The sequence below is a fragment of the Stegostoma tigrinum genome, chromosome 31 (genome assembly GCF_030684315.1).
Source record: "Stegostoma tigrinum isolate sSteTig4 chromosome 31, sSteTig4.hap1, whole genome shotgun sequence".
NCBI lineage: Eukaryota > Metazoa > Chordata > Chondrichthyes > Orectolobiformes > Stegostomatidae > Stegostoma > Stegostoma tigrinum.
In genome coordinates, this window is record NC_081384.1 from 5,850,128 (window position 1) to 5,877,032 (window position 26,905).

Genomic DNA, 26,905 nt, shown 5'->3' on the forward strand with positions numbered 1-26,905 from the left:
AACCACTGCCAGTCTCCTTCACCAGTGAATTATTCCCACATTCACCCTGGTGATCTATGAAACAATCAATGTTGAAGTAACTCTAAAGTTTAAATAGTGGCCACCAGTCCTAGTGGCACTTCTAGTACCAGAGAACTGCCCAGCTAGCAGCCCTCAGCAGCATTCCCACCATACTTGGGGCTTAATCCAGTGGCCTGATTACCTCAATAGCTGGGATTATCAACACACACCAGTCAACTCATCTTGGGAAAGAATAGTGGAAAAGAAAGCTCCATTACTCCTGATAGCTATTAAACAAGCTCTATGAGCTTACAGTGACTGTTATTACTGTTTTATGTTTACCAGCTTTACCTTCAAATGACATCCTTCCACAGCAGAAACTCATTCAACTTCCTTTTGAAGCCCTTTTAAAAATTCAACCTATTTCTGGAGGTTAGCAAATAATGAAAAGTAGTATTTAATGGCATCTACTTTAACAGCTATGATTAACTTTACTGATTTCCTTTTGTCCAGCTCAAATAGTACGGCTACATGTACGGAAACAGTTCCCCTTTGGCTTTCATAACCTCAAATACCAAAGTTTATTCTGGTAATTACCTTTTCTAAGGGTTCTGTCATCTTTCACCATCAGAATGGATCAAAACAGATACCATATCCTTGAAGTGGCCCTAATATTTTATTGTTCTAAATATATGCTTTAAAAACTTAATCACTTCTACCAGTCTTGCACACTGGCAGTTCACCCTCTTCGATATTTTGTCAACTTCCAAGGTCCTCCTTTCACTTCACCTCCATTAGTGGTAGCTAACCATCAAGAGTGTTATACATGCTTAGAAATATCTTGATATAGATGCATTATTTGCACTTAGAATGCATGTGTCGCATACAATTTCATTTTCCTAGTGTCTAGATCTATCTCTTTGTCTGTGGCTCTAATTGCTGAACGTCTCTTTGTAGCATTTAGGCCATTCATCTAAGATGGTGAAGAGCAAAGGATCAAACATGAATCCCTGGTCACTTATGTGGCAGGCCCAACAGACCGCCTCTAATATTTAAATTACCCTTTGCTTATACAGACACAATCAATTCTATTTTGAAGCTAAAACCTGCTGAAAAGCTCTTGATGCAACATTTGCTCAGCAGTCTTTTGTTCAGCCCTATTCCGAAAACACTTTGAAAATGAATATAGTCTGTTCAACTTCCTTTACCTTCTAACTTTGCAATTTCCTCAGTAATTTCCATTAGTTGGTGAGACAAAACTCTGTACTAACCTCTGTTCTTTGATTGTCAGACAACATATAATGCATTCCAGTGACCTTCCTGTTAAAGGAAGGTACCCTAATGGACCTGTAGTTTCAGGAAGCCTTTCCCACAGGAAGTGATCGGCACTTGGAATGTACAAGCAGGCAGTGTAGTGAAGGTGATAATCTTGGATTCATTTTTAAAACAATGGCGAGTGTATGATCATCTGAATAGATAAATTATATAGACTTTATCATCTGTAAGTATCTTATGGGGGTCATTGAATCTTTACTGTTCATCCCCCAAAATTAACAGGGCTGAAGTTGTTAATAAAAAAAATGCTAACAAGAGTGGGAATGGCAGCTGGAATACTTTTAAATATGGAAGTAGTGCTTTTTCTGACTCCCTGTGGAATTTTGGCATGTTCTGACACTGTTCTTAGTGTTGAAAAATGATATCACAGATGGTATATTAGATCTTGGTGTTAATTGGAAACACGTGATTTTGAGCTCATGTTTGATTTGTAAGTCTGTCATTTGTTTTACTGGCAGAATTGGCAGGAGTTTTTTAAAAAAGCAAAGCAGAAAATTAATCATTTTAATTTTTAAGTTGCTGATTTTGAAATTGAAAAGTGTGAATTTGAAAATTCTGTCAATTTAGATGTAACTCTTTCCTTTCCCTTATTTATGGTTCGAGTGAAATGTTAGACCATGTATAGAAAATCAGCAGTGTGTCCATTTTTGGCCCGCTTCTAGGTGACATTTTTAAAAATACTGTATAAAATATCAGAACAAGGAACTGTAAACTCTTGTAAGAGTGAAACAAAGAGAACCAACAGGTTGTACAATCCTTCTAACCTGCTCTGTTACTGACGATCATATAGCTCACCTTCAACCTCAACTCTGTTTCTTGTTTGATTTTCATTGCTCTTGGTTCCAGAAGAGTACAAAAATCTGTTGACATCTAACATTTATTACAGTCAATGTCTGAATATCCAGCAGGGGTGGGGGCAGAGAGAGAATTCCAAAGATGCACAGCCCTCTAAGTGAAGAAACTGGACCACCTGTGAATCCTAAATGTGGGTTAATTACAGAAAGTTAGTGAAGATTTCTGTGGAGAAATTAAATTTGACTAACTTAATGGAATAACAGAGAAAATTGAAGGCATTGCAGTTGACATGACTCCCAAAAAGCATTTGAGACAGTGTTAAATAATAGACTTTGAGCAAAGTTACAGTTCATAGAAGAAGAGACTGTAGCCATATGGGTGTGGAATTGCCTAAATGTTATGAAACAAGGCGTGGTGGTTACCATATGATACAGAATCAGATGTAGGCCATTAGGCCCATTTGAGTTTGCTCCTCCATTCGATATGATCATGGCTCTCTGTTAATCCTCAGCTTGACCTATTTTTATCTTTATTCTGAGATCCTTGATTCTCATATTGATTAAAAGTAGGTCTGTTTCACCCTCAAATAAACTTCAAGTCACAAACCTTACAGCCATCAGCTGGATGTTTTTGGTGGATGTTTTTAAGGCTAGAGGGAAGTGTGTAGTGGAATTCCTTGGGATCAGTATTGGCACCCTTGCTTTTCCTGATATATATCAATGACTTGGACTTTGGTGTACAGGCTACACTTCCAAAGCTTGTGGATGGTATGAACCTGGAAGCATTGCGACCTTTGCTGAGTATAGTGATGAGCTTCAAATGGGCTGGCTGGTGGAATGGGTGGTCAGGTGGCAGATGAAGTTTAATGTGTCAAAATGTGAAACTACTATTTTTAGTAGCAAGAGCAAAGACACAATGTAATGGGGTGCAGGAGCAGATGGGCCTGAATGTAGCAAATCATGCTGTTTGGATATGTTATGACGCATGTCCAGGACAGGTGGAATATGAATCCAGATGTTCTGACCCACATGGAGGAACTTTGCCCTCTAGAAACAACAGAATCAACTTGTTTAAGAGCATAAGCATAGGAGCATGCGGAGGACATTTGGCCCCTCAGACCTGCTCTGTCATTCAACAAGACCATGGCTGATCTGTCCCAGGTCTCACCACCTCTTTCATATTAGGTCATCAAAGCCCTCAAATCCCCAATATTTCCAAGCTTTATTTGCCTCCTGTTCAAATACTTTCAGTAATCTATCCTCCACAATTCTCTAAGATGGAGAGTTCCAGACAAGGGGAGGCAAGGGCTTAGTAGTATCGCTGGATTCGTAATCTAGCAACTCAGGTAATGTTCTGGGAAACTGGATTTGAATCCCAAATTAGTAAATGGATTTTGAATTCAATTTAAAAAGAAACTTAAACTTTTAATTCTGACGTATCCATGAAACCATTACTGATTGTCAGAATAATCCATCTGCTTCAGTAATGTTCTCCAGGGAAACAAACTGCCATCCTGACCTGATCTGGCCAGCACTTGGCTTACACTGGCAGGAGAGACCCAACAGAGCTGGAGGCACAGTGGTATACCCTCAGGACAGAGTTGTACTGGGAATTTCAAACATTAAGTTTGAATCTCATGAAGCCATATGGCATCAGGTCAAACATGAGCAGGGAAGCCTCCTGCAAATTTTTATGTGCTGTACCACCTTTAAGCCTGTGGATCTGTACTCCTTCATGTTAAGCAGCCATTTGAGGTAGCACTGAGAATGCAACATTGTGACGCAACTCTTCACTTACACAATGTCTTCACAATTTTATCAGCAGTCATGAACAGGAGAGACTGGTTTTAGAAGTTACTTTTGTATAACATATTTTGAACAGTTCTGAAAGCAGAGCTGTCTCTACATTAGAGAGAAGTCCTTTGTCATTTGATTAACAATCTAAGAGGCACTAACCAGAAGCTAAAATGATTTGTAAAACATATTCATGCTGGCAAGAATTAAATAAGTGAAAAGATATTATCTGACAACAGCAGCCAGGCTACCCATTCAGGTAAATTCAAAGTAGCAGTTAAGGAAGATGTTTTTAAATTTTGGGATTTTGAAATGCCTTGAAAGATTTTCCTTTCTATTCTTTGGCAGATAAATTAACATGGCGCAACATTCATTAATAAACATGCAACCTTTTCTATTTGTAAGTGTTAGTACGTGCGTAATCACGAAATTCTTATGTTCCTACTTTTCATTGTAGAGAAACAATTGGGAGTATATTGGGTGAGAGATTCTTGCCTAATGAACGTGGCTTTTTAAAAGATTCAATAAACAATACTGAGTTTTCCTCAATTGCAGTAAACTTTGTCTTGTGAGTTTGTAGTAATAAAATGAAAACAAATACCGTGGATAATGGGAGTTTGAGGAAAACAGTAAGAAAAACATCAGGTCTGGCACCATCTGTAGAGAGAGAAACAATTCTAGTGGCATATGACTCTTGGAGTTTGTCGCATTATTTGACTTGGTAATTGTGTTCTAGTAAATTTTAATTTGTATTATAAATCTACTTTTAAATAATCTGAAGTAGTTGACTTATGAGGTCTGAATTCCACTTTTGAGCTAATGCATAACAGTTGGAGCACAATATACCACAAACCTTTTAGAGAAAGATTACAATCAAAAATGTTGAACCATCTGTGAACTTGTGCTGGATCAGTAGTTTCCAAGTCTTTTAAAAGACTTGATGAAGCCTTATAGCTGTTAAAATTAGAATACTTGTAAGGCTGAGCCAGAGTCTGAATTGTCACATCGCAGTATTTCCTGCATATTCTGCGTGTTTTTCTGGGATTCACTCTAATGCAGATGGTTTGGCCTGCCCTTTAATGGTACACAGAGCAACTAACAAGACCAATTCTTAAGGATTGGCAACTACGTTGAAAAACAAATGATTGAGCCCTGTACATTGTCACTTTACTGCAAATTTCAAAATGGGCTTTTGTAACTTAATTATATATGGGCATCTTTTTGCTGAAGTTAAAACTCCCATAAGTAAAATTATCTGTATTCTGAGACCACTATTGCCTATCCTTAGGATCTCTTTTTTCCCCCTGTATATTTTCAAAAGTCGTGAAGAGGATAAAAAACATTTAGAATATAAATAGTGATATTAGTTTAATGTTGTGGCTTTCGTGTTCAGTGTAAAATCCTAGTTTGGGCTCAGCTGGAGCACTGCGTCCAATTCTGGACACCACATTTTAGGTAGGACATGAAGACTTTGTAAGGAGTACAGAAGAGATTTACTAAAATGTTTTCAGTGTTGAAGAATTATAGTTATGTGGATAAATTGAGAGAAGACTGCAAGGAGATTTGAGAAGGATGTTTAAAATCAAGAGAAGTTTAGATAAAATAAACAAAGGGAAATTATTTCTGATGGAGGAAAAAATAATAGCTGAAGGCTGCAGATTGGCTGAAGGCCAAAGGTGACATCAGGAAAACCTCTATGCAATGAGTGGAGAGGATTTGGAATACCGTGCCAAATAGAGTAGCATGTACAGATTTAAAAGTGGTTTCAAAAGCATATTGTATAAGCATTTGGAAAAGAAAGAGTTGCAGCCCTATGGGGCTAAGTGGATGGTTTTCTTCAAAGAGTTGAGACAGACTCAATGATCTGTGTTATTATAGAGCCATAGAGTCAGACAGGTGCAGAAACAGACCCTTTGGTTTATTTGCCCTCAGTCACCACACATCCCAATTTGACATCTACCAACATTGTCCCAAGTCCCCGTAAACCCTTCCTATTCATATACCCATCCAGATGCCTTTTAAATGTTCTAACTGTACCTAGCTCCACCACTTCCTGTGGAAGCTCATTCCACAAATGCACCATCCTCTGAATGAAAAATTACCTTTCAAGTCTTTTTTTTAAATCTTCTCCCTCTCTCCTTAAACCCAAGTGCTCTAGTTTTGGACTCCTGCACTCTGGGGAAAAAGACCTTGGCTATTCATCTTAATCATGAGAAGCATGGACTTATAAACCTCTGTAAGGTTACTCCTCAGCCTCTGACATTGCATAGGAAAAAAATCCCCAGCCTTTTCAGCCTCTCACTATAGCTCAAACTCTCTAGTCGCATCCATATCTTTGTAAATCTCTTCTGCATCCTCATATTTAACAACATCCTAGTCCATAGAAGGACAGCCAGAATTGAACATGCATTATTCTAAAGGTAGCCTCGCCAATGTCCTATTCAGCTGCAACGTGACACTCCTACTCCTATATTCAATGAAGACAAGTGTGCCAAATGCCTTCTTCACCACTCTGTCTAGCACCTCCACTTTCTAGGATATGTGCATTTGCCCCCCTAGGTCTCTTTGGCAACACTCCCCAGGGCGCCACCATTAACTATTAAAGTCCTGTCTTGGTTTGCCTTACCAAAATGCAACATATCCCATTTAACAAAATTAAACTCTCTCTGCCAGTCCTCAGCCTATTGGCTCATCTGACCAAGATCCTTTTGTGCTTGGAGATGGTCTTCTTCATTATCCACTATGTCACCTATTTTGATGTCATCTGCAAACTTACTGATCATATCTCCTTTATTCGCATCCAAACCATTTATAGAAATGATGAAACAGGCATGATTTTAGAACTCTTTTGTGACATAAGATTGTAATTTATTTAAATGTGTTTAGTTTTTTTTATTGTACGTGAGATGTGGATGTCAAGCCCAGCCCTAAATGTCCTGGTGAATGTGGGATAAACTGTCTTATTGAGCCTTTGTACTCCATGGGGTGTAGGGACACCTACAATGTTGTTAGCTTGGCAGTTCCATGATTTTGACCACTTGATAGTGAAGGAATGGTGATGTGATATAGTTCCAAATCAAAATGGCATGTGGCTTGGAGGGAAATTTGTGGGTGGTAATGTTGCCATGTATCTGCTGCCCTTGACCTACCAGGTGGTAGAGTTTGGAGATTTGGAAAGTGTCGTTGAAAGTGACTGGCTTGTGGGGTTGCTCCCGCAATTTTTGCACCCCCCCCCCTCTCAGATATTAGTAAGAAGGAGCGGGCAAGCTTGGCAGTTCTGAGTTTGGTCTTGTTACTTTCAGTCTCTAAGTAGTCTATCTGGTTTTATTCCTTTTAGTAGACTTGAAAATGGGTTTTGATATAGCTGAGTGGTGTGCTAGACTATTTCAAAGAGTAGTTAAGAGCTAACCATATTGCTGTGTGTCTGTAGTGACATGTAGGCCAGACCAGTAAAGATGACACATTTCCTCAAAGGGCATTTGTGAACAAGATGAATATTTTATTAAATTCAAATTTTACCATACGGTTGGTTTCAAATCCATGTCCCCAGGACATAAACCTCAAGCTCTGGATTACTGATGTACCTGTTTTATTTTGGAATTTGTTTGCATTTCAAAGAAAATGTACCTCAAGATATGTTGCATTATTATTTAAATATTATTGTTACTTTGAGTGCTATGGAAGTCTCTTATCAAATATATTATTTCAACAACCTGCATAATTATATCATGTGGTGCTTAGCTGGAGGGAAAGTAACACTTCAAGATTGCTTTCTGCCAAATGGTTTGCCAATTTATAATGGCAACTTAGGATGTGAAGTGTGTGATTTCAAAAATTTGAACTAGTGGCAAGTTGATTTTGGCTTGTGTCTATGAAGGGGTTTAAAGATGAACTTGCTAGACTTTCTGGAGCCATGATTTCTTCTCAGAAAAGTATGAAAGTTACTTCCTGGTGTGCTAGTAGGAATTTCTTTACTATTTGAGAGAATTTTTACAAACACAGAGTAAATAGTGAAGTGCATTTAGTTTCCAGTTCAAAGGATTTGGAGTTTGTTTTTGACTTTAAGATGCCACCAATAGCTTGGAAAGTCTGCTGGTTTTGGTTTGCAGATGTTCTGGCGAAAGTCAGATATGTAAAACAGCTTCCCCTGAAGGAAGGAGACATTTTTGAACTGTTAACAAATAGGTTACCTCAGTGCAAGGAGTTTAGTTTGAAAGTTCCAGACCAGAAGTCATTTGTTAAAACCCTGAAGGAGTTATTTGAAGCTGCAAATGTCTAAGTTCACTCATGTGAATATTCAATCCCATCAAACATTCAAGACCAGGAAACAAAAGCGGCAGTTAAGCCAAATGCTATAGAGCTGATGGAGAAGGGAATTTCCTCCTGTGTTTGAGTACTGTGGAGGGGTGCAGTTGGGATACATGGTATATCTTATTTTATCATGTTTTTTAAATCTTTCAAATCATGTTAGATGGAAATAGCTTGACCTATTCTATTTTCTATTCCTTTCTCTTATGTAATGAACTTCTTTATATTTGTTAAAACCAAGTCTGTAGCATTGGATGCTTATGTTTCAATGAAATAAAACTTCGTTAAATAAACAAAACAAGCCACATTTTATCCTGGGATCCGACTTGTCGAGAAATCATATCAACTGGGATTATTACAAACTATGTATATTTTTAAAGTGAATGGTTTGAGTTTTTAAACCTCTTTTTCTCCCTTTTTGCCTACAGACTAAAACTCAACGAGATGAGAAAAATCCCAACGAAAATGCTAACATGGTACAGGATGAAATATTTTCATGGCCTGGTCCAAAGACTCTGCTGCTACAGAAGAACTCTCAAGGTTTTGGATTTACACTGAGGCACTTCATTGTATACCCTCCAGAATCAACTTTGCATCCGAGCTTTAAGGTAGCAGTGACATTTATTGTATGTTGTATTAAAATATGCTTCACCCATTTGACCGAACATATCCACAATAGGATAGCATTCACGGGCAGCACAGTGGCTCAGTGGCTAACATTGCTGCCTAACAACAGCAAGGATTCAGTTTCGATTCCAGTTTTGGGTGACTGTCAGTGTGGAGTTTGCACATTCTCCCCACATTTACATGGGTTTTCTCTGTATATTCTAGTTTCCACCCGCAGTGTAAAGACATGCAGATTAGGTGAATGACCCATAGGAAATGCAGGTTTACAGGGATAAAGGAGAGGGGTGGCTCTGAGTGGGATGCTGTTTGGAGGGTTGGTGTGGACTTGATGGGTAGAATGTCCTGCTTCCACGCTGTAAAAATTCTAGGATTCATGTAGACTGTAGCAGGGAATTGTTTAGAGAGCCAATGAGGTAGCCATCTCTTCATCTTAGAGGTCTAGGTTGGTTTCCCGATTAAAGCATGCAAACATGTGAATCTGGAATCGGGTGGGTGCCACCCTGCCCCCTAGAACCAGCTCCTTCCTTCAGTAAAACTATACATGACCTGGTGACTCCATATTTCTGCCTAACAATGATAAACCTTCATTCCTTTCCAAATTCAAGAATTTATCTGCTTCTGCAATAAAAAAGATTGAAAGATTCTGCTTTCACTGTCTTATGAAGAAGAAATTTTTGAAGTCTGTATGAAAACACATCTCATCTCTATCTTAAATGGATGAACCTCTAATTTTAAACAGTGACACCCAATTCTAGACTCTTCTCCCAAGAGGAAACATTCTTTCTGTATGCATTCTGATAAATGTGTATTGTAGCCAACAGACAACCTATGATGTGTAATCTGGACTAAAAGTCAAGAATTTCTACATTAAAACATTAAAATGGTCATGAATCCAGTGGATGTAACTAGAAATTTGTCTTTTGATTTATTAGTCGTTCGCTAGAATAGGCTGTAGCTAAATATGCTGTATATTTCTGTTGCAAAGACTCTAATTTCATTTGATCAAGCAAGCAATAAAAATTCTTAGCAAATATCAGAAAAAATACATGGGTTTAAATCTTACCAGAATTCAGCTAAGTGTCATTTCTTGCAAGTTTAATGGAGGGGTTCCATCCATGGGTGGTCCTCGCAAATTTTCTCATGCCAGCCACCTGAACTTGCCTCATTGCCAATGCACCATGCCTCATACGTGACTCTGCCTGTCATTTTATCCTACTCACTGCAGGTGAAGATATTGACCACTGCTGTGACCTCCCTGGAATCAGCTACTGGTGCCAGATTTAAAGCTGTGCACGAGGTCAAACTCTGGCAGTCTGCAGCTGTCCTATATGGTTCCTACTAATTGCCCCAGATATTTCAGGCAGAAGCAAATTAGCACCCTGTGTTGCTGATGGGAACCAGGAGGCCCTGATGGATTTGTGGTGTGCATGGTGGCTGTCCATGGAGTGTGCCGTATTTAGTTGGTGACTGATGGAGGGCTGAAGGAACAAGTGGCGAGCTGGAGTTTTCGGATTACTACTGACTTTCATGTCCGCAATGGCACTGTCTGATTTCTATGAAGTAGATGGGAAAATAAGAAAATTGCATATTAATGAGGCAAGATGAAATCATAATGAGGATGTTAATACACGCTAATATGCGCAGATAGGCTTCTTGCTCTCACTAGCAAAAATCTGGTCTCATTATCTAACTCTTGGTAGGAAAATAGGACGTTTTGCTCTCATTATGTGATGCTTCCAACTTCCTTATATTACTGATGTTGTAAAGGGCTGCAAGAATTCTACCTGTGATGTTGTACCTCACTTGCACATCTATTAAGCCATCTTAATTATAAACCCTGCAATCATTGTGTTGACCTAAAATGAAGAAATGCAATAAACAAAACAACCACTTCTTGCTCAGTGATTTGCTCCCTTACCTTTTCCAGCAATCTACGATACATCCCATCCTGACCTGGTGACTTCACCACATGGAGTGCTGCCCGCCTTTTTAGCACCTCTTCTTCAGCTATCATTTTATACTAGTCAACTGTTTGACACCCACATTTTCAACTGGGCAGTTGCCATCAGCTTCTAATTGGTAAAGACAGAGCAAAGTGTTAATTAGGATATCAAAGTGTGGAGTTGGATGAATACACCCAAGCAGCATCTCAGGAGCACAAAAGCTGACATTTCAGGCCTAGACCCTTCATCAGAGTGTTAATTGATTATCTCTGCCATACTCTTGCTTCAGTGAGCAGATTACCTTTTTTACCCTGCTTGTTTTAACACCATTTCCTATTCTTTCCTCTTAGCTTTCTTTTAGCTTTACTTTAATGTCTTAATGAAGATTTGTAGCTAAGGTTGTGGTTGGAGTTGGTTGATTCGCCGAGCTGGATGGTTTTTGTGCAAACATTTCGTCTCCCTTCTGGATGACACATCAGTACCATGTAGACTCCATTGAAGTGCTACGTTCCTGTCATACTCTGAATTTATGTGGTCCAGTCTGTCATGGTGGGAAGTCTCGTTTCAGTTTTGCACCATAATGATATGTAGATGGCGTATGTTTCAACATGTTCTTCTTTATTGCAACAGTGGACGAGCTCAAGAATTCCTGGAGTCCTAGTTTTTAACCACCAATGCAATTAACAAACATGTTGAAACAGACCCCATTTACATACCACTATGGTACAAAATCAGAAACAATACTATACACCAGAGTGGAACATATAAATTCAGAGAGTGAGAGAAACATAGTGCTTCACTGAAGGCTACACAGCTATGCCAACGTCACCTAGAAGGGAGACAGAATGTTTGCATGAAAACCAGTCAGCTTGGCGAACCAACCAACGACTCTTAGCCTCCCTTATTCAACCTTACCCTCACTCCTGCATTTGACAAACTGTTCCGCATTCTCTCAGTACTCAGCAGAAGTATATTCCAATTATAAGGAAGAACTGTAGGAAAAGAGAGAGCCAGCCATGGATGTCTGAGGAAAGAAAGGAAAGTATCAGATTGAAAAAGAAACAGATACAAAAAAGCAAAGAGTACTGGGAAACTACTAGACTGGGAAATCTTTAAAGGCCAACAGAAAGCCACAGAAAAAGTTCTGAAGAAAAGTAAGGTAGATTGAGAGTAAACTAGCTTAGAATATAAAAACAGGCAGCAAAAGTTTCTATAAATGTATAAATTGTAAGAGTGGCGAAGGTAAACATTGGTCCTTTAGAGGATGAGAAAGCCAATTTAATAGCTGGGAATGAGGAAATAGCCGAGACATTAAACAGTTATTTCAAGTCGGTCTTCACAGTGGAAGACACAAATAACATGCCGAAAACTGATGTAACCTTCTTGCCAGCAGGTGAGAACCTAGAAACAATCATTATCACAAAGGAGGCAGTGCTGGACAAGCTAATGGGGCTAAAGGTAGACAAGTCTCCTGGTCCTGATGTAATGCATCCCAGGGTACTAAAAGAGGTGATGATGGGGGAAATAGCAAATACACTAGTAATTATTTACCCAAAATTCGCTGGACTCTGGGGTGGATCCCGCAGATTGGTAAACAGCCAGTGTGATGCCACTGTTTAGTAAGTAGACAAAAAGCAGGTAACCGTAGGCCAAGATAATAAAATGTGAAGCTGGATGAACACAGCAGGCCAAGCAGCATCTCAGGAGCACAAAAGCTGAAGTTTTGGGCCTAGACCCTTCATCAGAGAGGGGCATGGGGAGAGGGTTCTGGAATAAATAGGGAGAGAGGGGGAGGCGGACCGAAGATGGGGAGAAAAGAAGATAGGTGGAGAGGAGAGTATAGGTGGGGAGGGAGGGAGGGGATATGTCAGTCCAGGGAAGACGGACAGGTCAAGGAGGTGGGATGAGGTTAGTAGGTAGATGGGGGTGTGGCTTGGGGTGGGAGGAAGGGATGGGTGAGAGGAAGAACCGGTTAGGGAGGCAGAGACAGGTTGGACTGGTTTTGGGATGCAGTAGGTGGGGGGGAAGAGCTGGGCTGGTTGTGTGGTGCAGTGGGGGGAGGGGACGAACTGGGCTGGTTGAGGGATGCGGTAGGGGAAGGGGAGATTTTGAAACTGGTGAAGTACACATTGATACCATCAGGCTGCAGGGTTCCCAGGCGGAATATGAGTTGCTGTTCCTGCAACCTTCGGGTGGCATCATTGTGGCAGTGCAGGAGGCCCATGATGGACATGTCACCTAGAGAATGGGAGGGGGAGTGGAAATGGTTTGCGACTGGGAGGTGCAGTTGTTTGTTGCAAACTGAGCGGAGGTGTTCTGCAAAGCGGTCTCCAAGCCTCCGCTTGGTTTCCCCAATGTAGAGGAAGCCACACCGGGTACAGTGGATGCAGTATACCACATTGGCAGATGTGCAGGTGAACCTCTGCTTAATAGAACATAGAACATAGAACATAGAACAGTACAGCACAGAACAGGCCCTTCAGCCCACAATGTTGTGCCGACCATTGATACTCATGTATGCACCCTCAAATTTCTGTGACCATATACATGTCCAGCAGTCTCTTAAATGACCCCAATGACCTTGCTTCCACAACTGCTGGCAACGCATTCCATGCTCTCACAACTCTCTGCGTAAAGAACCTGCCTCTGACATCCCCTCTGTACTTTCCACCAACCAGCTTAAAACTATGACCCCTCGTGCTAGCCATTTCTGCCCTGGGAAATAGTCTCTGGCTATCAACTCTATCTATGCCTCTCATTATCTTGTATACCTCAATTAGGTCCCCTCTCCTCCTCCTTTTCTCCAATGAAAAGAGACCGAGCTCAGTCAACCTCTCTTCATAAGATAAGCCCTCGAGTCCAGGCAGCATCCTGGTAAACCTCCTCTGAACCCTCTCCAAAGCATCCACATCTTTCCTATAATAGGGCGCCCAGAACTGGATGCAGTATTCCAAGTGCGGTCTAACCAAAGTTTTATAGAGCTGCAACAAGATCTCACGACTCTTAAACTCAATCCCCCTGTTAATGAAATCCAAAACACCATATGCTTTCTTAACAACCCTGTCCACTTGGGTGGCCATTTTAAGGGATCTATGTATCTGCATACCAAGATCCCTCTGTTCCTCCACGCTGCCAAGAATCCTATCCTTAATCCTGTACTCAGCTTTCAAATTCGACCTTCCAAAATGCATCACCTCGCATTTATCCAGGTTGAACTCCATCTGCCACCTCTCAGCCCATCTCTGCATCCTGTCAATGTCCCGCTGCAGCCTACAACAGCCCTCTACACTGTCAACGACACCTCCGACCTTTGTGTCGTCTGCAAACTTGCTGACCCATCCTTCAATTCCCTCGTCCAAGTCATTAATAAAAATTACAAACAGTAGAGGCCCAAGGACAGAGCCCTGTGGAACTCCACTCACCACTGACTTCCAGGCAGAATATTTTCCTTCTACTGCCACTCGCTGTCTTCTGTTGGCTAGCCAATTCTGTATCCAAGCAGCTAAGTTCCCCTGTATCCCATTCCTCCTGACCTTCTGAATGAGCCTACCATGGGGAACCTTATCAAATGCCTTACTGAAGTCCATATACACCACATCCACAGCTCAACTTTTCTAGTCACATCCTCAAAAAACTCGATAAGGTTTGTAAGGCATGACCTACCCCTCACAAAGCCGTGTTGACTGTATTTGATCAAGCCATGCTCTTCCAGATGGTCATAAATCTTATCCCTCAGAATCCTTTCTAACACCTTGCAGACGACAGACGTGAGACTTACCGGTCTATAATTGCTGGGGATTTCCCTATTTCCTTTCTTGAAGAGAGGAATTACATTTGCCTCTCTCCAGTCCTCAGGTACGACTCCAGTGGAGAGCGAGGATGCAAAGATCTTCGCAAGTGGCGAAGCAATTGCATTTCTCGCTTCCCAAAGCAGCTGAGGACAAATCTGATCCGGGCCTGGCGACTTGTCAATCTTAATGTTTGACAAAATTTTCAGCACATCAGCTTCGTCTATCTCTATCCATTCCAGCATGCGCACCTGCTCTTCAAAGGTTTCATTCACGACAAAGTTCGTTTCTTTCGTAAAGACAGAAGCAAAAAACTCATTTAGGGCTTCCCCTACCTCCTCAGGCTCCACACACAAGTTCCCTATGCTATCCCTGATCGGCCCTACTCTTTCTTTGATCATTCTCTTATTCCTCATGTAAGTGTAAAATGCCTTTGTGTTTTCCCGGATTCCTTCTGCCAAGCCTTTCTCGTGCCCCCTCCTGGCTCTCCTCAGACCAATTTTGAGCTCCTTCCTTGCCTGCATGTAATCCACATGTAATGTGGAATGTCATCTTGGGGCCTGGGATAGGGGTGAGGGAGGAGGTGTGGGGGCAAGTGTAGCATTTCCTGCGGTTGCAGGGGAAGATGCCGGGTGTGGTGGGGTTGGAGGGCAGTGTGGAGCGAACAAGGGAGTCACGGAGAGAGTGGTCTCTCCAGAAAGCAGACAGGGGTGGGGATGGAAAAATGTCTTGGGTGGTGGGGTCGGATTGTAAATGGCGGAAGTTCGGAGGATGATGCGTTGTATCCGGAGGTTGGTAGGGTGGTGTGTGAGAATGAGGAGGATCCTCTTAGGGCGGTTGTGGCGGGGGCGGGGTGTGAGGGATGTGTTGCCACCCCCTCGATCATGACCCCACGCCCGAGCACCAAACCATCATTTCCAACACCATTCACGACCTCATCACCTCCGGGGACCTCCCACCCACAGCCTCCAACCTCATTGTTCCCCAACCCCGCACGGCCCGTTTCTATCTCCTTCCCAAAATCCACAAGCCTGCCTGCCCTGGTCGACCCATCATCTCAGCCTGCTCCTGCCCCACCGAACTCATCTCCACCTATCTGGACTCCATTTTCGCTCCTTTGGTCCAGGAACTCCCCACCTACGTCCGTGACACCACCCACGCCCTCCACCTCCTCCAGGACTTCCAATTCCCTGGCCCCCAACACCTCATATTCACCATGGACGTCCAGCCCCTATACACCTGCATTCCACATGCAGATGGCCTCAAGGCCCTCCGCTTCTTCCCGTCCCGCAGGCCCGACCAGTCCCCCTCCACCGACACTCTCATCCGCCTAGCTGAACTCGTCCTCACCCTCAACAACTTCTCTTTTGACTCTTCCCACTTCCTACAGACTAAGCGGGTGGCCATGGGCCCCAGCTATGCCTGCCTCTTTGTAGGTTACGTGGAACAGTCCCTCTTCCGCACCTACACAGGCCCCAAACCCCACCTCTTCCTCCGGTACATTGATGACTGTATCAGCGCCGCCTCTTGCTCCCCAGAGGAGCTCGAACAGTTCATCCACTTCACCAACACCTTCCACCCCAACCTTCAGTTCACCTGGGCCATCTCCAGCACATCCCTCACCTTCCCGGACCTCTCAGTCTCCATCTCAGGCAACCAGCTTGTAACTGATGTCCATTTCAAGCCCACCAACTCCCACAGCTACCTAGAATACACCTCCTCCCACCCACCCTCCTGCAAAAGTTCCATCCCCTATTCCCAATTCCTCCGCCTCCGCCGCATCTGCTCCCACGATAAGACATTCCACTCCCGCACATCCCAGATGTCCAGGTTCTTCAAGGACAGCAACTTTCCCCCCACAGTGATCGAGAACGCCCTTGACCGCGTCTCCCGTATTTCCCGCAACACATCCCTCACACCCCGCCCCCGCCACAACCGCCCCAAGAGGATCCCCCTCGTTCTCACACACCACCCTACCAACCTCCGGATACAACGCATCATCCTCCGACACTTTCGCCATTTACAATCCGACCCCACCACCCAAGACATTTTTCCATCCCCACCCCTGTCTGCTTTCCGGAGAGACCACTCTCTCCGTGACTCCCTTGTTCGCTCCACACTGCCCTCCAACCCCACCACACCCGGCACCTTCCCCTGCAACCGCAGGAAATGCTACACTTGCCCCCAGACCTCCTCCCTCACCCCTATCTCAGGCCCCAAGATGACATTCCACATTAAACAGAGGTTCACCTGCACATCTGCCAACATACTGCATCCACTGTACCCGGTGTGGCTACCTCTACATTGGGGAAACCAAGCGGAGGCTTGGAGACCGCTTTGCAGAACACCTCCGCTCAGTTTGCAACAAACAACTGCACCTCCCAGTCGCAAACCATTTCCACTCCCCCTTCCATTCTCTAGATGACATGTCCATCATGGGCCTCCTGCACTGCCACAATGATGCCACCCGAAGGTTGCAGGAACAGCAACTCATATTCCGCCTGGGAACCCTGCAGCCTAATGGTATCAATGTGGACTTCACCAGTTTCAAAATCTCCCCTTCCCCTACTGCATCCCTAAACCAGCCCAGTTCGTCCCCTCCCCCCACTGCACCACACAACCAGCCCAGCTCTTCCCCCCCCCCCCCCCCCCCCCCCCACCCCCACCCACTGCATCCCAAAACCAGTCCAACCTGTCTCTGCCTCCCTAACCGGTTCTTCCTCTCACCCATCCCTTCCTCCCACCCCAAGCCACACCCCCATCTACCTACTAACCTCATCCCACCTCCTTGACCTGTCCGTCTTCCCTGGACTGACCTATCCCCTCCCTACCTCCCCACCTATACTCTCTCCACCTATCTTCTTTACTCTCCATCTTCGGTCCGCCTCCCCCTCTCTCCCTATTTATTCCAGAACCCTCTCCCCATCCCCCTCTCTGGTGAAGGGTCTAGGCCCGAAACGTCAGCTTTTGTGCTCCTGAGATGCTGCTTGGCCTGCTGTGTTCATCCAGCCTCACATTTTATTATCTTGGAATTCTCCAGCATCTGCAATTCCCATTATCTCTAACCATAGGCCAGTTAGCTTAACTTCAGTAGTGGAGAACAAGCTTGAATCTTTCATTAAGGAAGAAATAGCAAGACATCTGGACATAAATTATCCCATTGGGACCACTTAGCATGGGTTCATGAAGAGTAGGTCATGTTTAACTAATTTGGTGGAATTCTTTGAGGACATTACTTGCTCGGTGGATAATGGGGAACCTGTGGATGTGGTGTATCTGGATTTCCAGAAGGCATTTGACAAGGTGCCACAACAAAGGCTGCTACATAAGATAAAGTTGCATGGTATCACAGGTAATGTATTGGCATGGATAGAGGATTGGTTGACCAGTAGAAAGCAAAGAGTAGCGGTAAATGGGTGTTTTTCTGGTTGGCGGTCAGAAGCTACTGGTGTGCCTCAGGGATCAGTTTTGGGACCGCAATTGTTTACAGTTTATTTAGATGATTTGGAGTTGGGGACTAAGTGTGGTATGTCAAAATTTGCAGATGACACTAAGGTGAGTGGTAGAGTAAAGTGTGCAGAAGACCCTGAAAGTCTGCAAAGGGATATAGATAGTCTGAGTGAGTGCAGATGGAGTACAATGGTGATAAGTGTGAGGTCATCCATTTTGGTAAGAATAACAGCAAAATGGACTATGTTTTAAATGGTAAAAAATTGCAGCACACTGTAGTGCAGAGGGACTTGGGTGACCTTGTGCATGAATCGCTAAATGTAGTATTGCAGGTGCAGCAGGTAATTAAAAAGGCAAATGGAATTTTGTCTGCCATTGCTATAGAGTCTGGAGTTTAAAAACAGGGAGGCTCTGCTGCAGCCGTATAGGGTCCTGGTGAGGCCACACCTGGAGTACTGTGTGCAGCTTTGGCCTCCTTACTTGAGAAGAGATATACCAACACTGGAGGGGGTGCAGAGGAGATTCACCTGGTTAATTCCAGAGTTGAGAGGATTGGATTATGAGGAGAGACTGAGTAGACTGGGTTATACTCATTGGAATTCAGAACATTGAGGGGATATCTAGAAACACATAAGATTATGAAGGGAATAGATAAGGTGGAGGCAGGGAGGCTGTTTCCGCTAGCAGGTGAAACTAGGACTAGAGGGCGTCGCCTCAAAATAAAGGGAAGCAGATGTAGGACTGAGGTCAGGAGGAACTTCTTCACCCAAAGGGTTGTGAATCTGTGGAATTCCCTACCCAGTGAAGCGGTTGAAGCTACCTCACCTAATGTTTTTAAGGCAAGGCTAGATAAATTTTTGAATAGTAGAGGAATTAAGAGTTATGGTGAGTGGGCAGGCAAGTGGAGCTGAGTCTCAAAAAGATCAGCCATGATCTTATTAAATGGCGGGGCAGGCTCGAGGGGCCAGATGGCCTACTCCTGCTCCTAGTTCTTATGTCCTCTTGTCCTCGTGTCCTTATTTCTACGACTAATGTTATTCTGGTATGCATCATGTCTTCTGTATTTTTTCATCAATGCACTTAGTTATCCTGGGTACTCTAGCTTTAGATAGCCCATGTTTATTTCTCCTGGTTGCATCCTTCCTCACCGTTGTTAGTATATAAACTATACCGAAAATATATTTCAGTAATCAAAATTCTTTTAATTTCCCATGCCAACTTTCAATATGCAAACTCTGCACATGCGCGCACTTCACTTTTTTTTCCCCTAAGTATTGTAGCAGGCGTATAAAAGCAGGTGGCATGGCCCTCCTGCACTGTGAATAGGAAAGCCCATTGAATAATGTGCTTCTCACATACTTAATTGATAACCCAGAGGGTATTCCGCTAGATTGATATCCAAGAAAAGTGAATTCCTACTCTAGCTGAAGCCACCAGCCATTCAGGGCTAGAAGCCAAGGTGAGCAGCTGTTCTGCATCAGAAGCCATGGCTGCTGGAGGTGTTGACCTAGAAGTTCAGGAGCAGTAGGCATTGTGAAGTGCCTGCTTAGGTAATACCATGAGGTGGGGATTGTCAAGAGGATGGCCGAAATAAGGACGGATGATGGCTGTTAGCAGAAGCTTCTGTTTGTATGTGTGAGTACAGTAATGGTGGTATGATAACATTTTTTGAAATTTATTTTTCTATTTCACTAGTTAAATGTAAAATCACCATTGCCCCACTGGACCATAGGACTGCTCTCTCATTAAACAGCAACAACTGGTAGTGAGTTTAACTTGACAGTCACCACGCCTCAGGCAAGGTTAAGGAGGTGGGACCTTCATGGTTATCTCAGTGGTGCAAGAGCTGAATCTGTGCTGTTGCCACTCTGCATTGCAAACCAACCGCTGAGCCAATTGATCTAACTGACTCCCAAAGTGATGAACTATAGTTGGTGTGAATGGTAAAACACAGACTTTTGTCCGATTTTAAGGACTGAATCAACTGATGACACTTGGTAGTTATTTATGTCTGTCTCAATCCAAACTGCCATATGTAATATTCCTATGAATACGGAACAATGCTTCCTGTAACATGCAGCGTGCAATGTATTCTGAGATAAATTGCTGTGTAAAAATGCATTCCATAAAGTGGTCTTGTGACATCACTGCATATTTTCTAATTCACTGAGTCACAGGAGATCTGTTACTTCACTTAAATGCTGAAAACAGTTTATCTTGCATAGTTATAACTGAGCATATACAGCTGACAAAGCTTGGCAGTTAAGGTCTTAACAAAAATTTTTAGCTCAGGTTGTGGATACAGTTGTTCGTTAGCTTGCCACGCCAGTGGTTCTGTGGTGTGCAGATGTTTCGTTACCTTTCTAGGCAACATCATCACTGACGTCTAATCTGAGCTTTGGTGTTCTTGTTCTGTTTTCGTCCGGATTTATATGATCCCCTAGTGTGATGGTCTTGTCGTTTCCAGTTCTGTTGTTTTAGCAGCGATCTGTACACGAAGTCTATTTCTATGTGTTTATTAATGGATTCCCATTTTAAGAAGTAGGCTTCCAGAAATTCCCTTGCATGTCTGGCGTTTGCTTGTCCCAGTATGGTCCCTTTGTCCCAGTCAAACTGATCGCCCTCATTTTCGGTGTGTTTTGAGACAAATGAACATTGGTTGCGTCTTTTTACTGCCAGCTGGTGTTTGTGTGTCCTGGTTGTCAGTTTCCTTCCTGTTTGTCGAATATAATGTTTATTGCACTCGCAGCGTGATATTCTGTATATCACATTGGTCTTGTTTACTGTCGGTATGCGGTCTTTAGACTTTGGTAACATTTGGTGCAGTGTTGCTGTATGTTTGTGTGCAATCATGAATCTCATGTGGCCTTAGGAGTCTTGTAATCTTTTCTGATATGTTTTTGATGTAGGGTAGCGTTGCTAGTGTCTTCTGATGTACTGTGTCCTCTGACTGTTATTTGTTTTGTCGGCATCTGCGGACAAAGTTTCTTGGGTATCAGTTGTCGGTGAAAACTTTGTATAAGTGTTTCTCTTCCGTTCCCTGGAGTTCTGGGGTGTTGCAATGTGATGTGGCTTGCTTAAGTACTGTCTTGATGCAGCTCTACTTGTGTATGGTTGGCTGGTTGCTATTGAAGTTGAGGATTTGGTCCAAGTGTGTGGCCCTCTGTGTACTCATGTCTAAAATATACAGAATACCATGCAGAGAGTGCAATAGACATTACATTGGATAAACGGATGACCAATCTGTTCTTAACAATCCTATCAACTTGGGTTACAACTCTGAGGGATCTATGGATGTCATCCCCAAGATTCCTCTGTTCCTCCACACTGCCAAGAATCCTGTCATTAACCCTGCATTCAAATTCGACTTTCCAAAATGACTCACTTCATACTTTTCCAGGTTGACTTCAATCTCCCACTTTTTTACCTAGCTCTACATAATCTCAATGTCCCATTGCAATCTACAATAGCCCTCCACACTATCCACAACTCCTCCAACCTTCATGTCGTCGGCAAATCTACTAACCCATGCTTCCACTTCCTCATCCAAGTCATTTATAAAGATCACAAAGAGCACAGGTCCCAGAATAGATCCCTACGGAACACCACTTGTCACCGAGCTCCAGGCTGAATGCTGTCTCTTCTATTTGGAAGAATGCCCAGAAGCATAGGAAAAAGATCAATGACCTATCTGCTCTGCCAGGATAAGTTTCACTATCTTCTGTCTGAAAGAACACACACTCCTCACATTCAGGCTATCTCTGCTATTGTGTCCACCTCCTACCAAGCCTCTTGTTCTACCACTGTCACAATTGAATGCAGTATTATTTGCCACTTGCTGTCACCCAGTCCGTGCATGGCTTTTGCACTGTTAAGTACTCAGTCAGGAGACCTCCGAAAGCTTTCCCACCTAACCAACAGTAACAGATGTGCACACACTTCCGTCTCACTCTATCCCTCCATTCCTCTCAGCACAGGAGAAAATGGCCCATAGTAGAGCAAAGAAAGCCAAGACAGGTGGTTGAGTGCCCAACGACCAAGTCCTTACTTCCGCACACTGAGGCTTCTGATCTTGACTACCTCAAGCGGCTGCCTGAGCATGCCTAAGCCCCTGCACTGATGTTGGAGGTTTGACTTTCTCTGCTGGCATCCCCTTAATGCGACTGAGCTGTCTTCCAAGTTTGAGACATGGTTGTTTGGTTGAAGCACCGCAGGCCAGGCAGCATCCGTGGAGAGAGAGCACACTAATATTTCAAGTCTAGATGACTTTTCGTCAGTGCCGACATAGAATGGATGGGGCAGCATTAATGCAATAGTGGAGGGAGAAGTGCTGGGAGAGAAAGGGTGCTGATCGTGCAGATTAAGTGATTGGAATATGAGAATAGCAGAACAATGGTGTGTCTAACTGCCAAAGTGGAAAGAACAGATGACCCCACTGGAGTGGTGGGAGGGGAGAGAGGACGTATTGACAGAGAATGCATTAAGTAAAGCTAAAAGAAGGGGAAGTAAGTTCACAACCTGAAGGTGAAACCAGAAGGTTGTAAAGTGCCTGGCCTGAAATTGAGATGTTCCTCAAGCTTGCTGTATGATTCGCTGGAGCATTGCAGCATGTGGAAGACAGACATGTGTTAAAATGACTGGCTGTGGGAAGGTCGGTGTAATGCTTGTGCATGGACCGGAATTGTTTTGCAAAGCAGACATCCAGTGTAGAGAAGGTCACATTTGGTGCGGTGAATGCAGTAGACAAGTTTGGAGGTGGTACAAGTGAAATGCTGCTTCACCTGGGATGACCGTTTAGACCCTTGGATGGTGAGCAGGGAAGAGGTGAAGAGGTAGTTGTTGCACCTTCTGCAGTTACATGGGAAGGTGCAGTGGGAAGGTGGGGTGCTGTTGCTGGTCAACGAATAGAGTAGGGTGCCCTGGAGGGAACGGTCCCTGTGAAATGTAGCTAGGGAATGCGAGGGCAAGATGTGTTTGGTGTGGTGTTCTGCTGGAGTTGTCTGAAATGGCGGAGGATGATCCTTTGAATGTGGAGGCTGGTGGGATGAAAAATGAAGACAAAGGGTCCCGATCATGCTGTTGTGAGTAAAGGGAAGGGGCAAGGGCGGAAGCACGCGTGATGGGTTGAATGCGATTGAGGGCCCTGTCAACCACAGTGGGTGGGAAGCCACAAGTATAACACTGGTAGTAGTCATCACCTGGACTGGTGACTAGTGACAGCCATTGCATGCTACCTGGCTTTGTGTCTGCACTAAAATGTAAATCATGACAGGACAAGACAGAGATGCTGTGAGCATTGAAGGAGGCATGCAAGGTGAGTGAATGGTAGGAGAATGAACAAACTGCCCTGCATCCTTGTCCAATCAGACAGCCTGCTCCTGCACACAGAACCCTTGCATCAGCATTGTGATGAGAGGTGCTAGTACACTATAAAGTGCAGCATTAAAAATTTAGAAGTTTACTGTAAGTGGATCAGACATGTGCCATGATGATGCTCCAAGGGTGGTATGTGTCACATGCCAAGGTCTATGGATATAGAATGTTTGCAGCCAGTGCCGAAAGAGTGAACCATTGGTGTTGGGTGTGTAAGTTGGCGGTCAAGAGGACCTGGAATCACCAAGCACCTACTGTGATCTACATGTTGGGAATTCTTGGCATCCGGTTTCTATCTAGCCTATCTGGTGCACTAGGAACCTGCTTAATAGTGAGGGTGATAATGCTGTCGGTGAGAATCTCACCACAATGCCCAGAAGTCTGCTGGAAATTGCTATTTGTTGCTCCCAATATTGAGAGATCATATGGACTCATTACTCAGTTTTCCCAGATTTTTAGCCATAGCCATGTCACTCGGTCTAATGAGATTCTGTCATAGATGTTAAAAGATATCAGAAAGATAAAATTAAAGGCTATGTATCATATGTACATGATAGTACGAGTAAGAGTAACCACCACACAGTCCTTGTAGAGGTGAAGTTCTGCATTCACATTGAGAATATCCTCCATTGTATTGTGTGGCACAATCACTGTGCTAAATAGGATAGACTTTGAACAGATCTAAAAAGTCAAGACTGGGCATCCTTAAGATACTATGGGCCATCAACAGCAGCGGAATTGTAGTCTAGCACAACCTGCAACCTCCTAACCTGGCATATACCCAACTCATCTAATCCCATCAAGCCAGGGGACCAACCCTGGTTCAATAGAGAGTGCAGGAAGGCATGCCAGGAGGAGCAGTAGGCCTACCTAAAACTGGAGTGTCAACCTGGTGAAATTACCAAACTGAACTACTTGCATGCCAAAGAGCGTAAGACACAAATGATACACAGAGCTAAGTGATCTCCCAACCAACTTATTAAATCTAAGTTGTGCAGTCCTGTCATATCCAAGTGTAAATCATGGTGGATGATTAAACAGCTTACTGGAGGAGGAGGAGACCCCAGAAATATCCCTATCCTCCGTGATGGAAGAGACCAACACATTAGTGAAAAGATAAGGCTGAAGCATTGGCAGCAATCCTCAGCCAGAAGTGTCAAGAGGCCTTCTCCAGAGGCACCCAGCATCCCAGATGCCAGTCTTCAATTGACTGGATTCACTCCATGTGTTCAAAAGAAATGTTTGGAGACACAGGATACTGTGGTCTCTGACAACATTTCGATAATAGATCTGAAGAATTTGCCCCCTTACTCAAGCTGTTCTAGTTTGATCAAAACATTGACATCTACCTGATTAAAATGTGAATAATTTCTCGGGTATTTCCTGTACACAAAAGCAGGACAGACCCAAATCAGGCAATTACTGCCTCATAAGTCTACTTTAATCATCAGTAAAGTGATGTAAGTTGTTGCTATCAATAGTGCTATCAAGCTGCACCTGCTCAACAAGAAGCTAGCTGATCAAAAATAATGCTAAACAGTTCTGGCAGTATCAATGAAGAAAAAAATCAAGGTTAATGTTTCTGGTCCTGTGACCCTACCTCAGAACTGATGGTGGCTGAGAAAACCAGCCTGCTCGTTGATGCCCTGTTTGGGTTATGCCAGGACCATTTAGCTCCTGACCTCAATTCAGCCTTGATTCAACCATGGACAAAACTTATGAATGCCAGAGATGGGGTGAGAGAGATGGCCCTTGACAACAAGGTCATATTTGAACAGTTCACTTGAAAAAAGTCTCTGACTTATCAATTCAAAAGTCACAGCTTACAGCAACTGCTGTTAAGAGAAGGTAACTCATTTCTTTCGGCTTAAACTTGAGCTTTTGATTTGGAGAACAGGCACCTTCTGGGCTGAGAGAAGTTGTGCATGCTTTTTTCTCTATCGCTTTCGCGCTCCCTCTCCCTCTCTCTCTCCCTCTCTGTCTCTATCTATCTCTCTGTCTCTATCTATCTCTCTGCCTCTGTCTCTCTCTATCTCTATCTCTCGAACTTGTTTCTAGCTCCAAGCTGCTTGGCCAAAGCATAGCCAATCTCTCAGTTCTTGGTCAGCAAAAGACCTGTCATTGATAGCTGTCACTAGTCCACAGAACAAGCAACTTCTTGGAGCAAATAAGAGCTGTATCAGTACACACCCTTGGCCATAGATAGTCTACAATCTGAACATCAGTTATTGCTTGATCAAATAGTTGTTTACGATGCATTCCTTGGTTATCAATTTACTTGCTATTCCTAGATGCCAGCTTTTTATAGTGAACAAAGGCAAAGTTGCTGGAAAAGCTCAGCAGGTCTGGCAGCATCTGTGAAGGAGAAAAGAGTTAATGTTTCAGGCCAGTGACCCTTCCTCAGAAGGAAGGGTTCTGAGGAAGGGTCACTGGACCCAAAACGTTAACTCTGTTTCTTCCTTCACTGATGCTGGCAGACCTGCTGAGCTTTCTAGCAACTTTGTTTTAGCTCTGGATTTACAACATCCGCAATTCTTTTGGTTTTTATTTTTTATGATGAATATCTATTTAATGTTCTCCTGAAGTGAAGGTTCACCAAAATATAAATTTGCTTTAATAACTTAGAGAAGAACTAACATCATGCTCTGAAAGTAATCAGAGAGTAATGATGCATTTGGAATTGAAAACAACAATCTAACTCCCAGGTAAAACAAAATGTTTAATATTAAAACGACAGGTAGACCAAGTTGTTTTAAGTTACTTAATGTTATCAGACTCTGAATTCCTAGTTCAAGAAAGCTAATGGAATGCTGGCCTTTTTATCTAGTGGACTGGAGTGTAAGAATGCAGAAGATAAACTATCACAAAACCCTGATTAGACGCCACAGCAGATCACACCTTAGAAAGAATACATTGATTTTGGAGAATGAACAATATAGGTTTAAAGAATGATACCTAGACTTAAGGGGTTAGGGTATGAGGTGAGATTATACAAATTACTTGAGAATTTAGAATGTTAAAATGTGATCTGATCAAAATCTTCAAGATATTAACTGTAAAAGATAGGGTAGGTAAAGATGGTTGGGGATTGGTTGGTTATGAACCAGCATGTCTTTGTTAATCAGTTTCCTTTTGTTTTTCCTAAAAGTATTGCCCTTACCAATGTGAGCTTTTCTACTGGATCTTATTATAGCCTGCAGTGTTTGAACATGCCATACTGGAATGTCAGATAGCTCCCATATTAAAAATCAGTGTACAAATTTGATGCCCAGCCCTTGACATGTTTAATGTATGCTTCCTCACTGAATTGTTTTCTCAAAATGAACAATGAATGACCTATTTTCATAGATGCTTTGATTAGTTTGATTCTAATATAATTTAGGTCTAGAGTATTAGTATGACTACATCCTCCTGGAAATTAGACAACATTCAAAGATTAGCATTAGTCCCAGGTTTCCAGCTGATAAAACATGCTAAACCTGTCACATTAAAT

At 43.1% G+C, this 26,905-nt stretch overlaps 1 protein-coding gene across 1 annotated transcript in view; it reads left to right on the forward strand.

The window, feature by feature from the left end:
- LOC125466199 (rho GTPase-activating protein 23-like) overlaps nt 1–26,905 on the forward strand; it is a 219,179-nt gene that overhangs the window by 11,282 nt on the left and 180,992 nt on the right. The window contains exon 2 of the mRNA XM_048560405.2: nt 8,660–8,839. Coding sequence (XP_048416362.2) covers nt 8,660–8,839 — 180 coding nt within the window. The remainder of the gene's footprint in view (nt 1–8,659; nt 8,840–26,905) is intronic.